General features: G+C 35.8%; 1 protein-coding gene and 1 pseudogene across 4 annotated transcripts in view; both read right to left on the reverse strand.

Moving 5' to 3' along the window:
* Positions 1 to 14,372, reverse strand: part of LOC149542436 (SPX domain-containing membrane protein OsI_17046-like) — a 288,998-nt gene that overhangs the window by 22,806 nt on the left and 251,820 nt on the right. For all 4 annotated transcript variants that reach the window (XM_089797382.1, XM_089797379.1, XM_089797380.1 and 1 more), the window contains one exon: positions 6,867 to 7,000. In XM_089797382.1, the coding sequence (XP_089653508.1) occupies positions 6,867 to 7,000 (134 nt within the window). The remainder of the gene's footprint in view (positions 1 to 6,866; positions 7,001 to 14,372) is intronic.
* On the reverse strand, positions 10,518 to 11,661 carry LOC149542437 (CRM-domain containing factor CFM3, chloroplastic/mitochondrial pseudogene; annotated as a pseudogene).

A 14,372-nucleotide genomic window follows, 5' to 3' on the forward strand; every position in this document is an offset into this window, starting at 1 on the left:
TAGAGAAAGAATATATGCTAGAGAGGAGGTTGTGATCCTGAAGAATGCTGCTGCCAGCGCAATTCATAGACTTGCTTTGTCCGAATGCTCAAATCCTTCTGAATCTGTGTGTTAACCTCTATGGCTTCCTTCAGGAGAAGCGCTGCATCCATAGCCTGGGTCTTTGCTAACTGCAATTCTTGCTCAACCGCTTCCTTATCCCTCAGCAGTGCTGCACGCTCAATTGCCTACTCTGCTTGTTGGCTGGCCAAATCCGCATTTACCTTTTCTCTAGCCTCCTTCTTTGCTACTAGAGACCTCTCCGTTGCGACCTCGTCTGCTGCCCTGTTTGCCTCTGCACGCCTACGAGCATAGTAGACTATTTTGTATAATCCTACTATCTCGTGCGCCAGCTTCTCGATAGGAGTGTTGCACAGTCCCAACTCCGGCTCGGTGGCCCAATCTGCCAACATCTTCAGTGTCTCAACTGCTGGCCATCCTCTGTCTTCAAAGCAAGAACGAAACCGCTGCGGACAAACCCCCCAAATATAAGCTCGAACAAGATGCCACTCTCTCTGCCGAGTCATAGCTTGCAATGCCATATTGTGTCCCTTCTGCAGTGCAACCTGCATAGCCCTGAGGTAGTCTCTGCATGTATCCTCATCTGATCCATAATCCTCCTTCGGCACATCATCCATGGTCCACTCCCCATCACTACTCGTCTTTGCCACTGTTGCGGTGACCATGTCCACATCTAGTGTCGCCTCCTCCTTCCTAGGCGCATCCTCCGACTGTGGAACTACCACCTCCTGTGGCTTTGATATCGTTGTTGGTCATGGAGGGACTCCTCCATGACTCGGGGACTGAATGGACAGTCCGACCTCTACAAGAATGAGCCGAAATTGCTGCCTCAGAAACGCGCTCGCTCTATCTATCACCTCCATTCTCTTGAACTGCTCTGACTGTGCCTCTGTCAACAAGGAAGATGAAATAGTGACCACAACATCTGAAGCAACCACATCCAAACAAACCTGGGGTTCAGGCTCTAGCTCTGTTGGTGCAACAGAGTTTGGCATACAATCTTGGGAAGGCAAGCCCTCGGACATAGCTATAGGGGACACAACATCCGCCATGGCTGTCGAGAAAACAACATCTGTAGTGGCCGCTGGTGCAACAATAGCTGTCGTCCGTGGGATATGAGCTGCCACTGCCAGTGGAACATCTGCTACTGTCTGTGGGGCCACAAATGCCACTGTTGGTGGGGTCATCACGACTAGTGCATGACGCTGACCACAAGGAAGAATGTGTGAAGTGGAGGTGGACAAGTGCACTGAAGTTGGCAACTGCGGCAGGCTGAAAAATGTGGACTCGCTAACTACTGGTTCGTTGCCAACTTTCACAGAACTGCTCTCTTCCTCGTACTCAGCTCCACTGCTCTCTGAAGTGTCCTCCCGTCCTTTGTTTATGTCTCCGTAAGCCTCTAATCCTTGGAATACCTTCTTAAACTGTGTAGCCGACACGTTCATGTTGTCGGCTACACAGTTTCTACCGATGATAGAAATCACATTACAAAGGTCAAGAAACGGGTCAGAGAGTTTTGAGTTTTGGTAGGTAATAAAGTAGGATGACAATAGTGATGGGAGAAGAAAATCCATTGTAGGTTTCAAGATTGGGAGCCTAGAAGACCAAACAATGTGTTTAAGCCTAAAAGCCTAAAAACAAGGGCTTGAGGGTTAAGGGGTCAAAAGAGGTGATCTAGAGCTCATCTTTTGAAATTAGTTAGGTCATTTGATGTTATGAAAGATTCTATAATTTGTTTTGGGATTTGCTTGGAAGTTATTTGAGTTTGGTGTTATTTTTATAAAACAAGGCTATTAGGAAAGAGCCCCTATTAGGCCTCCTAGTGTAACTTGTAGATTTGGCTTAGGAAGAAGCCCAAAACCTATCAGAAGGTAATGAAACTTGGTGGAATGGTGAAGGATGTATTGGTGTGTGTGGAAGCTTGAGATCCTAGAGGGCGCAAGGGAGTGAGGTGTGTGGAAGTTTGTTTTCCTTGTTGAAGGCTTTAGGCTACTTGGAAGATAGGGATAGGATTGAGAAGGTGAAGTTGGTGTGTGGAATAGACCAATCACCTCTACCCTAGTCTTGAGTAGGTCCTAGGAACAAATAGTAGGATATCCTTTTGGGTTTACACCTTTTACTTGCATCATAGACAAAGGAAAAGAAAATGACATACTCTATTTCAAAGTTATGTAGTAGGTAGAAATTTTGGATGATAGTGGTAGTGGAGTGGTAGGTGGTAGTACGTACTTTTGGAATGATGTGAGCTCATTATTGCAAACTACAAATATCAGTATCTTCTTATAGTATTAATACTAGAGGACAAATATTTGTCCATATAGTATTAACACTAATAAGGTAAGATAATTTAATTAATGTCCAACAAAAGACCACAAAGGGTCAAAGTGATTGTAAAGTACAAGAAAAAGGGGTTAGCCTGCACCAGTGCCACCAAACAGTGCCTTAAGAAGAAAACAACATGCATAAAAATAAAAACAATAGATTGAGGGGTTCAAAGGAAAAGAAACCCTCCCAAACTCAATTAAGGGTTAATAACTTTTGTTCACTATGACATTAGGATGTAGGCATAGTTAACTGTTTGACATTAAGAAAAACATACAAAGTTATCTTGGTGGCTCCAGATGAACATTCAATAATCAAGCTAAGATATGAAGGCACACTCAACACTATGCATATGCTTCTTGTATACCTTCAACTATCACCTCTAGAACAACATCTAATTGTTGAAAATATTCTTATCTAAATGGATTTTTGCATTAACTTCTTGACTCTATGCTTATTCACAATTCTTCCATTTCCTTTCTCTAGGCATCAATAACCCGTCATCTCTATTTGCTTGAAAGTTTCTACACCATTTTCAACAAATACATTTCATGGATATCATGTAATCTTTTCATTTCATGAGATCACATTTCTTTGAGGCATTTCATTGCCCCACCATACCCCCCAATTTTTATGCTTCTACACAACTACCACTTCAATGCCTTTGTCCTACCTTCTATGCACTTTAATAATGTTTGTCACAATCTGAGCTCTAGCATTCTTAAAGTCCAACTTTATCTCAAGCTCAGTAGCTCCAATAACTTGTTCCTTATATTCAATCAACTCTACCTATTTCTCGTATCGATACTTTATAAGATGCTCCATCTTGTCTACATTACACTTTGTACAAATAGTCTTTGAACCTCAAGGGGTTGCCCATTCTTAACCTTTGCTAAGTACCCAACCCAAGATAGTTTTAGATGAGCAAAGATCTCACTAGCTTGAACATTGGACTTCTACGGAGAGTTATTAATGGATGATTGCTGCTTGATTTGACAAAGCACATTCTTTGTGACCTCTAACAAAGATCTAAAGGGATTGATCCCAACTCTTATTGGATTTTTGCTTTATCAACCACAATTGCAAGAATGAGCATTGTTCAAGAGATGCTAAATTAATAATCACCTTTAAGAGAAAACTGCAATAGGAGCTACCCATAAACATCTTCAAAGTTTTGAAACTTGCTGTTAGTTCTAACTCTCATCTCACATTTTGAGGGTCATATCTTCCACTCTCTCTCTCTCTCTATATATATATATATATGTGTGTGTGTGTGTGTGTGTGTGTGTGTTTTCTACTCAAACATCCATTTTTTATAGAACCAAGTTTGTGTGTATCTTGTCTTTCCCCTGTCCCTTCCTGCTCTCTCAATAAATGTAGAGAGGGGACACCATTCCTCTTGTCCTTTGTCATTCCTTCTTCATGTTCTTCTATCTACTAGCATCATAGACATTTCTTTTTTCTCAATGCAAATAGGGAGGATTCTGACTAAATTTTGTGGAGTCTTAATAAATAACCAAGTAGGATGCCCAAACCTTCATGCAGTAAACACAATTGCATCATCACCTTTTGTCATTTTTCCTGTCAAGCCCCTAGACTTACCATTTAATTTGTCTCATCCATCCTCTTCTCTTACTTTTTGTCATTGACTACAAATAAGTGGCAAATAGAGAAATTTACAACTGGCCAAGTATCACACACAAAAGCATTGGATTTCAATCCTAAAACTAGTTACAAATGCATTTATCCAATAGTTTCTCAATGCCCTGAAAAAATAATACTAGTTCCCATATAGTAGACAAAAAAAAAACAATATCCATTGTAATGTCCCCGCTATTAGGATTAGCTTGGGACAAGTAATACCTACTAAATATATGTCAAAATTAAACGATAACAAGTCTACTTATAGTATTCTACACTCTATCCTAACCCCAACCTGAAAGAAAACTCCAAATCAGGTTTCTTAACCCTTAGTTATTCCACTGTCTTATCTGGAGTGCAACCCTTAAGGTTCTTCGATGGGACATCCTCTATCCAAGGCCAATCACATATACATATGTTGACATCATCAGAATATTCCGACCATTATATCATTCTCATTTAGCCATTCATACAGTGTTGTCCTAATCTCCTATACTTGCATGACAACCATTCATACAAGGTTGTACTAACCTCCCGCACTGACACTATGAGGTCCCAGTTATCCCACCTTAGCCATTCATATAGAGACAACCTCAAACCCTACACTAACACATATCCATTCATATAGAGATGTGCATAGTCCCTACGTTGGCACTAGGGTTTTAACTTTTCATTAGTCCCAATTTATCCATTCATATAGAGATGATCCCAATCCCTCCACTAGCACTATGAGAGATGATTCATTATTTCTTCATATTCATTTAATAACCATAATATCAAGTCTTAAATACTCATCCAATTATTATTCTTTTTGGATTTATAATGAACTTTGAATACATAACATACCTTTATGACGGCTTACCACCTTTTGCTTTCCTTCTCACCTTAAATATATGCCAAGAGGTATGTGATTATATCTCTTTTGTTACCTAGTTTTATTTTCACCTTCGATACAATTCTTCTTTTTTCTTATTCAATGGTAATTTATTAATTTTGTTTTATTTTTCATTTATGTCCTGAAAAGTCGCAACCCTTCATAATGACAATCCTTTCAAAATGTAACGACCCTTCATAATCACACAATCCTTTCAAAAAGTCACACAACATAATTACAATCTTTTTGAAGAGTCACAACTATTCATAATTACAACCCTTTCGAAGAGTCACATCCTTTCATCATTGCAACCATTTGAAATAGTCACTTCCTTGTTTTCTTCTCATTCCTTTCTTTTCTTAATCCTTCTTTAAAACCTATTAACTTTTCTTCCTTTTCCCTTTTTTAAATGAACCCTCCTCCCCTTTATATCTTAATTTGAAGGAGTCTCATCTCTCTATTACATATCTCTTTACTTTTTATTAGATTTAGTTAATTTATATTATAGTTATATTGTTTATTTACTTATTTATTTTGTGTTTTACATCATTTATTATTACTTTATAATATCCTCCATCCCTCGTCCTACACTGTATCCTTCGAAACTGAACTACTCCTCTATGAGGAGTTTCTAGTTTTTAACTTAGCTTTTCCTTCTCTTGTTCTTTCCTCATACACCGTTTGGCACTCATTTTGTTGGCATTTGCCTTGTTATATTGTTCCAGTCTTTTAGACCCTTCTTGGTCTCTTGTTGGACATTAATACGTTTATCTCATCTTATTATATCCTATTTAGAAAGGTAACATACTTTCTACAATATTCTTTATTGTATTTAATTTTATTTAGTTATTCATTCACTGTGATTTTATTTTTATTTTATTGTTTAATCTTATACAAAATATTATTTTATTGATATTTAATTATTATTTCTTATTTTTATATTTTAATATGATTTTATTATCACTATTTATTTAATAATAATATATTATCTAATTTTTATTAAAATTCTATCTTAAATTGGGGACATGACATCCACTAATGCTTATGTGTGTCAATATCACTCAAAAGATGCAAAAAAAGGTTGGAAGCACTTAATGAAATCATAGAAAATCTGGAATTGCAAACACTAGACAAATAAGTATGTACAAATGTTGCATAATAAATGAGTCCAAGAAGTAAATTTAAGGAGTTCTCATTATCCTTTTTAAACTCTAGATTTAAAAATTGTTTTTTGAATGTGGAAATTATAATTGAGAGGAGAATATATTCATCTCTCTCCACCAGGATTCTTATACGAATTTCTTTTTCAGATTGCACTAGTGTGCAAAATCCTTTTTTTTTCTTTTAAATCTCCATGGCGTCATGTGTAAAAATTATAAGTACTTACTGCCAAAAGAAAAAAAATGCCCTCCATCAACAGGTTTTCTTTATGATCAAAATGTCCTCCATGATTGTTGGCTAACTTTATCATATATTACGATGGAGAAAAAAAGCAATTTGAGAAACTTACGATGAATGTAAACAATAAATGATAGCTTTTGAGGGTTGCACCTAAGGGCAAATGTAATTTATATTGAAGATTAAAAACATAGTCAAAAGGAGTTGTGCAAATGATCCAACTAAGATGTTTAGAAAGAAACAAACAGTGTTCTCCCTGTCTTTTCTCAAGAGGCACCCCGACTGTTGGCTCTTTGCTTTCAGTGATTAAGATACTTGTTTGCAAGCAAAACATGCGAGGGAAATTTCCACTATTCTCTCTAAAGGTTTGTAAAAGGAAGAAGAAATCATTCCGGTTTATAAATGAAACTTTACGCATCCACATTATAAATCCAGATTTATGGTGCCTACCAGTGTACAAGCTATATTTTGGCAACAATCCTTTTATCTCAATCATGATTGTCAATTGAATAAGCTTCAAGATACTAGTCAGTTAAAAGGAATTGTGTAAGATCCTGGATAACAGAATTACCTTCAAGAATTTCTGCTGATACAAATGTGACAAATGATCCGGTGACATACTGTGCAACTGAATAGTGTATTGGATATTTGAAGTATATCAATATACCTAAACATGTAAGTACCTCAGAAGCAATAATGAGTTGCCTGCAGAAAAAAAGTATTATCTATCAATAAATGAAAGTAGGAGGCAGAGGAAAGTATTAATATAAAATAATTGGATTGCTGTTACAAGTTCTCCAAGATAAAATATCGATACCACATTCTGAGTAAGATGTATTATGAAACAATATGAAAACACTAGGGAATAGAAAATGCCTTAACAAGAGGGATCTCTTTAGGAAATCTTTAGGGAATTTTAATCGAGTATTTCATCATAAATGAACTTCATTTCAATTGAATTCAATCATACATCGAAAGTATAAAATACCAATAACATCCTTAGTTGTGAAGGCGATGTAGGCTTATTTAAAGTTAAAGTACATTTATTGTAAATGATCATTTCCTTCTTTTCTGTACATTCTAATCAATAATTTGATTCTTCTATTGATTGTTCTGTATTGATGTATTGTTTCTTTTTTTCCCCCTTATATTGCACAGTTATATTATGTGTTCATGGTGTTGTTCTATGGATATCAATTATGAATTGGCACATTAAGGTGATAAATTATGAAGGAAATGTTTTGGCACTGAGTATCAAATTTATATGTGACAGTAGTTTTCTCTGGACATAGGACAAGATTTTTAGCTAGAGTTTTTCTCAACTCCTTTCTCTGATTTGTTTCTATAGACACAGCAGACCTATTTTGATTTGTAGGTTCTTGAGAAACAATATTAACTGCTTGGGTTGTTTTTATCTTATTCAACTCTTTGTGATGAATGACTGTATAGGGTTCTGTCCCAATGTACAGTTACTTAGGAAAGGACAAGTCATTCTTTTAATTCAAAATTCAGGAGGAAAGCACATCTCCGAAGAAAAACATATAAAACATTCAATAGGAGATCTAAAAATATACTTTATCATTTACAAGCTTTAATAAAAAATTCATTATGTTCTTGTAGTTTTACACTTTTACCCTTTATATAAACTAATTAAAACCTTAACATTCTGTAAAAAAGGTTTTACATATTGTTTCAATTGATTTTGTTGCTTCAAGAAGATAATTAACTTTCAACTTTGCAGTTTAAGACACCTTATTAGTACAAAGCATATCTATCAATAAACCACAAATTCCTGGCACACTAAATTGTTAAGTAACCTTGCCAAAGTTCACTTCAATGATTTACCCTTTTATATGAAGATCCTAATCAGCACTAATCAATTATCATACAAGAAAAAGGGTATACATAATAAGTCAATGCATAAGTGATCCATGAACTCAGAGCACAAAAGTTTCTCAATGACCTTTTAATGATCCAAATGGATCTGTCAATAAATAGAAAGAATAACTGAATACATAAATATTCAACTTGCCTACATATAATCTTCATGTTAATTGAATCTTCTATCATACTACTATTGGTGTAAATATTAATTTTCTTAAACTAGCTAGCTTTTAGCATACTTAGAGAGAGTTTTGTTCATAATGATTGTCTCCATCTAAGTACTAATAGGGTTTGTCTCCCCTCATGTGGTTGAGACAGACATCCTTACTTTGAGAGACCTCCTTAGTTTGTGAAACCTCTTTAATACATATTTGACACTTGCTCAGATATTTGTCAAAAATGCTCACAAGTGTTGCATTGAGTGGGGTAGCTAGCCACTGTCTCCTACCTTCTCATCTGGTTGTCTTGTCTATATAAGCCAGATTATATAGTACATTTCATACACTCCAATTGTATATGACAAACATTGCTATTCGTGCTAATTTGGTTATCATTGTTAATTTTGATTCTAGCCAAACCCAACAATTATTATTTCTTATTTCACACCTTTATTATGCCAAATTAATTTTCTAAGGGAAAGGGAAACTTGTTCTTCAGAATTACATTTATGTTTGAAATTTGGAGAAAAAAACTAATATTATTGTTATCTCCAAAATCTGCACCCTGAAAATTTGCCTTAAGTCTTAAAACTCGCAGCGATTTTGGAGAAACATGGGATCAGCCAAAAGTTGTGGGTAACTTAAAACTTGGCTGAACCTCCGGATTCTAGGCCGGTTCCTGTATGATATATCTTATACCTTACTTATACTAATGGAGAATTGAAACTTTCAGATGGAAAAGGGTAAAAAGATAACCTAAAACACGGAAAACTTAAAGAAGTAAGGTGATACACCAAAATTGATAACACAGATTACTGCTATACTTGAGACACAATGAAAGATTTGACAAGACATTCACAAGAAACCTTATTTGAAAATCCGCTAATTCATATTAATAATTCAAGAGAAGGTTTATGAACTTAAAAAAAAAAACACAACTCAAAACCTATGAACAGCTATTTGGATAAAGAAGGTACAAGATAAGACATCATTCAGAAAGGCCTATTTTTAAAACACAATTTGAATAACATCAATCACCTTAACGCACACAGCTAAATCTGTCAGCTCCAAAACTGGTTCCAATGAAAACTTTATTTCCATCAAAGGTCCTCAAAACAGTACATCTACATAATGGATCAGAATCATAAAAAATTACACTTAAGGATCCAATCACATAAGCGTCCTCTCTCCAAATCTGAACCCCTACCTCAAAAACAAAAGGGGTATATATAACAATCTGCAAAAAAATACCACCCTCTATGAAATCAGGGAGTCTGGGTCGAAAAAAGAATTAGTTAACTGCTTATCAATAACTTTTAACAGCTTCAAAAAATATCTCATATATCTCCCACTGAGTCTTGACCATCCATGCATATAAAAAGTGTAAAAAAGACCCCAAAATTGCCACAAATAACTCCATGATGGACTCCAAACTCTTCAATCTGAACTAGGCCTCTAAAAATATCAACTGAGACTGCCCCTCCTCAAAATTTGGCATTAAAAACGTAAACTCCCTCTCGACTGGCTGATACTTCAAGTTGAACCTAGAATTACAATGCAAACTCTTTTTTAACTCACTCTTCCCTTTTGAACTTATTATTTAATTGCATTATAAAATTATTATCATTTAAATAGTTGATTTATAATTTATCAACTAAAAATAATAATATTTACAATTTTAATGGAATGCAATAATAATAAGTTTATTAAAATAATAACATAGATGTTAAAAGACCAAAATCTATATTATTATTTTAATAAAACATAAAACGTCCTTATTATTCATGGACCCGAAATTTTCTTAAAGATAATTAAGGAACGAATAAAAGGGAATGCGAGAGTAATTTGGTCATTATCATCTTATTTTGCGTTTCGCGTGAGAGAGAAGAAGGGTTTCCTTTAACCCTAGCCGCCTGTATTTCAGATTTGCGATTTGCTCTCTTGTTTGGATGCCCTTTTTATGGTGAACAATGTCGCTGTTTGGATGCCATTTTACTGGAATCTTTGCTATTTGGTCTCTGTTACTTGCTTAGCCGTGATTGAGGGCGTGAAAATGCATGGATTTTTGGAACCGACTGGTGTTTGTCTGAAGTCGAGGGTGCTCAACTTTGGCCGCTGCTCAACCTTTGTATAAGGTAAACTTCTGAGGCCGACAACTGGTGATTTGATCTTTCTTTTCCCTCTGTTATGGCGTCATTTTCTTTTTCCACTTTACCAACCTTTTTCTGGGCAAGCTCTAGCTTTCTCTCAATCCTTCTTGCTAGATCAGCCTTTCTAGCCTTAGCTGCCTCTATTATCATCTTTTCATGCTCTTTGCTATCAATGTCCTTTGACCATCGAGATTTGGCTTCTAAAGATTCAGCCAAAGTACCAGCAACACTGTGTACTACTTCAGCCTCTTCATATCCATTTAGCATTATCGAAGATGCTTTTGATCGTGCCATTTCTTCCTCATTCCTGAAGTTCTCTTGCCAATGTTTCCTTCTCCATTAAAGCAGCTGTGACGGCAGGAGAAAGAAAGTCTGTTCCTTTATAAATGACAATGAGCTGTTTATCTCTTGAAAGAAGAGAGCCTCCAGTAAGCTTCTTGATTTCCTCACCCATTCTTTCATTGCTGGTATTTAGAACACCACGTTTGATTGCAATTTTGGCAATTTCACTTTTTTCCCAGAGCTTCACAATAGCAGCAGCCAATCCTTGATGTTGCTTGTTTCTCCCTATGGAAAAATGAGGAGGTAATCTTCTTGCAAGCCTTCACAACTTTGTCATTTCCACACTACCCAATGAGCGTCTTGTGCCAAAAGGAAGAAGCCTGAAAGGCTCCTTGTAGCCAGGAATTACTTTTGGCAATAAGTCAACATCTACAGGCAAAGGCTCAATTCCTGTCCAATCAGCAAACCGTGGACCCAGTTCATCCAGTATTTTGTTCATTTCACTTTCATAGTCTAGTTCACTTGGTTGTTGCTGGAGACCATTCTCCTCAGGCATTTCTGTGGCAATATGAGTACATGACATATCAGTCTTCAGCATATTATCTGGCATATCTCTTCCTGCTTCAGAAATCATGCTTCTTCCATCTTTACTGGTTCCCAGCTTGTTTTTTTTTTTTTTTTTAGTACCTTTAGCTGCAGATGTCACATATGCTTCATTCTGCAAAGCAACCCCTAAATCGTTTTCAGATTGACGCTTCACAGCTTTTAGATATGGTGATTCATAGGTCATTCCTCTGTATAAAACGATGGAACCTCCAGATCTCCAAATAACCAGTCCTCTTGTTCGTCTCTTTTTCTGAGATAAATTAATGTCATAAAATCTGGCCGCCATTTTTTGGAACTCAAACCTGTGGAGCTTTTGCCTTCTCCTTAAGATTCTTTGTTGAACCCAATGCCCTCTAGTCTGGTTTTGCTTCATTTCCAGTATTATTTTCTTTTCATTCCCAACATTGTGCCTTTCCTAGTGGTGTTGTAAGTTTATGAATATTATCTTGCTTCAGTTTGCATTCTGACCTGTATGACACATTCTTTTTACTGGCTGAAAAATAGTTATCTTTTGCTGTATCTGAATCTTATCACCGCGGCTTTCATTCTTGCTGTACGAGTGAAACAAAAGATTTCAAAAACTTTTGATAGTTCGTCCCTTTAATACTTTTGTACTTCGTGATTGACGTCTCTGTTTGCTGGTGTATGTCTATATCTTACTGAGATGAATAGCATGTAGGATGTTAAATATGAGATTTGAGTGAGTCATCAGCATTGCTTAGATCCATTGGATCTAACCCATTCTCTTCTTTGTGAATATAGGGATTGGAAGCACGGAACAGGCGATGTCTGGAGCAGCAAGAGGATGGACGCAGTCGGATGCCACATCACCAGTCATTACAGGCAATGACTGGTGCCCATGATCCTTTCTCTTTTTTACCTTCTATTCAGTTATTGATTTCAGTAGGGTATAGATGTATATCAGCATGTAGAGAATACTCTCACAGTCAGATGTGTGGGAGAAATTTACTTTCAGCATTTAATTTCTGTAATGATTTACTCCATCATGCAAATATTGAACATTATTTCAAAATGAATAAAATACTTTTCTTTGATGTATTTTCTGAGAATTACTTTGAAAGTAATAAGCATATATTTCCTTCATTTGAACATTTGTGAAAAATGAACAACAATTATCACCATGCAAAAAGATTATTATGTTCTTTTATTGGTTAATGATGGTTACTAGGACACTAATTGTGATGTTGCCAATTTAGCAGGTTCCCAAAGTCTAAGTTTGTCAAATCATCATTGTGACCCTCGTGAGTCGACGATTGGTTTTGGGAGTCTTTGTTGTGGATTTTCTATTTTTAGACTTAATATTTTTAGAAAGTCACTTTCAGCCAGTTTCTATTCTTGGTGGGGCAGTGTTGGCAGTGGTGGTTGCCTATTGTCTCAGTCTTGGGCATGATGAGATTATTTTGGAAAGTCATATTTATTGCATTTAGAATGAGACTTTATAATTATTCAATGCACTTATAATTATTAATGCACTTTATATTATGAAATAATTGCACCTTATATTATGAACTAATGTTTAAGTGAAAAGTCTAATTGAGAAGTTAGGTTGCACAAAGGCATTATAAATATGACTTTCATTTGGAGAGAAAGGCATCTTGAATATTATATTTTCTGTAGTTGATTAACTAGCTAAGGGCTTTGAGAATTCAGAGAATTGCTTTCAAGTGGCATTGCAAATTGTTGCTGTTGTATAACAATTTGCATCTTTCATACTGTTCTTGCTGTCTCTAAGGAGATTGGTTGGTGGAGGTAATTGTGAAGATTTGCGGAGAGGATTTACTACATATTTATTGCCAACCTGCAACTGTAATTGAAGAGGCTTGATCTGGGTAATTGTGGCTGCCAATTACTATGTGGAGAACAGTGATTTGATGATTACAGGCTTCATTAACCGAACCACAAGCTGTGGTATCAATTTGCAGGCTGGGCATAACCAATACAAGCCTGGTGATTTGTCTAGAGGGAGCTGTGATCAATTTTTAGGGGCTTAGCAAACATTTTTCACCACCTGTGATTTGCTCAAGCATTAGTGATTTGAACTTGGGAGCCAAATTAGAGGTTGGTGTGGTTAATTACTCAGTTGTTGTTGCCCATCTTTCCCAGGTGATCAATAAATTGGGGCAGCCAATTAGTATTTGGGCCTGTGGTTGATAATCTAAGTCTGCAGATCAGAATTCAAAGCCACGGTTTTATGCATGTTACAATATCATTCCATTTCAGGGGCTGTGATTTTGTAGAAGAGGAAGTTGATCTTATTAATGACTGAATATTGTGGCTAATCAACTGAATTGTACACACAGGTTCCAATCTATTATTTATTAATTTCCATGTGATAGGAAATTAAATAATTGCATAATTGATAGCTCAAAAAAAAGAACATATTCCAAAATAAAAATTTAAAAATCAGAAAACTACAAAACTACAAAAGAAAACGAGCAATTTCCATCAGCATTTCAGTTGTGTCAAAGACAGGGTCTTTACACTAATACATTGTTAAGTTATTACAGTTTCCATTGTTTAAGATTTGAGTAATTTCCACTATTAAAGTATACGTATGTGATGATAAGATTTGATTGATTTTTCAATTAAATGTTATTATCACATAGTATGATAATGATTATTGATGGGAATCAACTAAAATATTGTTTAAGACTTTGCAACATATATCATCCCTAAGTAGAGGTAGAGAATCATATCATGTCCCCTTCCAAACTCTATATTGTAGTCCAAAAAGCCTATTTTATATCTCCAACATTTTCCCTAGTTCAAATTAGTGCAATAGTTCTTATCCTTCATCTCCCATGTGTCCACTTGAGCCCTAAAATTTCCAAGCATGTAGGCATGACCAATTCAGTAAGTTGATGTAAAATGTCTGAATTGTACATATCCCAAGTTTTAGTTAAACTTGGAAAGAACATATGAGGCATCTTTTAGAGGTTTTGAACATATTAGAGAATGATCCCTTGTATGCTGAGG

Source organism: Cupressus sempervirens, chromosome 8 (assembly GCF_028749045.1).
Source record: "Cupressus sempervirens isolate cs-2001-9-10 chromosome 8, ASM2874904v1, whole genome shotgun sequence".
In the NCBI taxonomy this organism is placed as follows: Eukaryota; Viridiplantae; Streptophyta; class Pinopsida; order Cupressales; family Cupressaceae; genus Cupressus; species Cupressus sempervirens.